Raw genomic sequence first — 465 nt, forward strand, 5'->3', positions numbered from 1 at the left:
ATGGGAACATGGAGCTAGGTTTGTATTTTCTCAAACTTTCTTGGTTAACTCTGTGCTTCTTCAGAAAATAACTTCAGTATGAAACTAACACTTGGAAAGTTTTTCCAGCAGACACTTAAAGTTTTCTGGCACAGCCAGAAATCTACCATATGGGCCAGCCCAGCTATCCCTGAACGCAGCAGGAGTTTGGTCACTGTGATCACTAAAGATGGGCTGGTATCTGAACATAAAATTTTCTTTGGATAATTCATGGAGACCTTAGATGTGAAACATAATCTGTTTCCTTTTACAGCACCCAACTGCACAGCAAGTTTACATGAAGGACAAATAGCACACAGAACAAGGACGCCAATGAAGAGTGCTGAAACAAGGCTGGAGAACCATCTCGGTGGCAAAGACCGCAATCACTTTCGCAGAAGTCACAAGGGGTTATACTTTGCATTACTTCTGAATTGTAGCTTCTCA

The 465-nt window shown here is 41.7% G+C and overlaps 1 protein-coding gene across 1 annotated transcript in view; it reads right to left on the bottom strand.

The window, feature by feature from the left end:
* Positions 1-286: 286 nt before the first annotated feature.
* The window catches only part of CD109 (CD109 molecule), a gene marked incomplete at its 5' end in the record, with an annotated part of 38,950 nt that continues 38,771 nt past the window's right edge, over positions 287-465 (bottom strand). Inside the window, 1 exon segment of the mRNA XM_029086382.1 lies at positions 287-458. Coding sequence (XP_028942215.1) covers positions 287-458 — 172 coding nt within the window.

This window comes from Antrostomus carolinensis, unplaced genomic scaffold (genome assembly GCF_000700745.2).
Source record: "Antrostomus carolinensis isolate BGI_N321 unplaced genomic scaffold, ASM70074v2 scaffold21418, whole genome shotgun sequence".
NCBI classification, from domain to species: domain Eukaryota; kingdom Metazoa; phylum Chordata; class Aves; order Caprimulgiformes; family Caprimulgidae; genus Antrostomus; species Antrostomus carolinensis.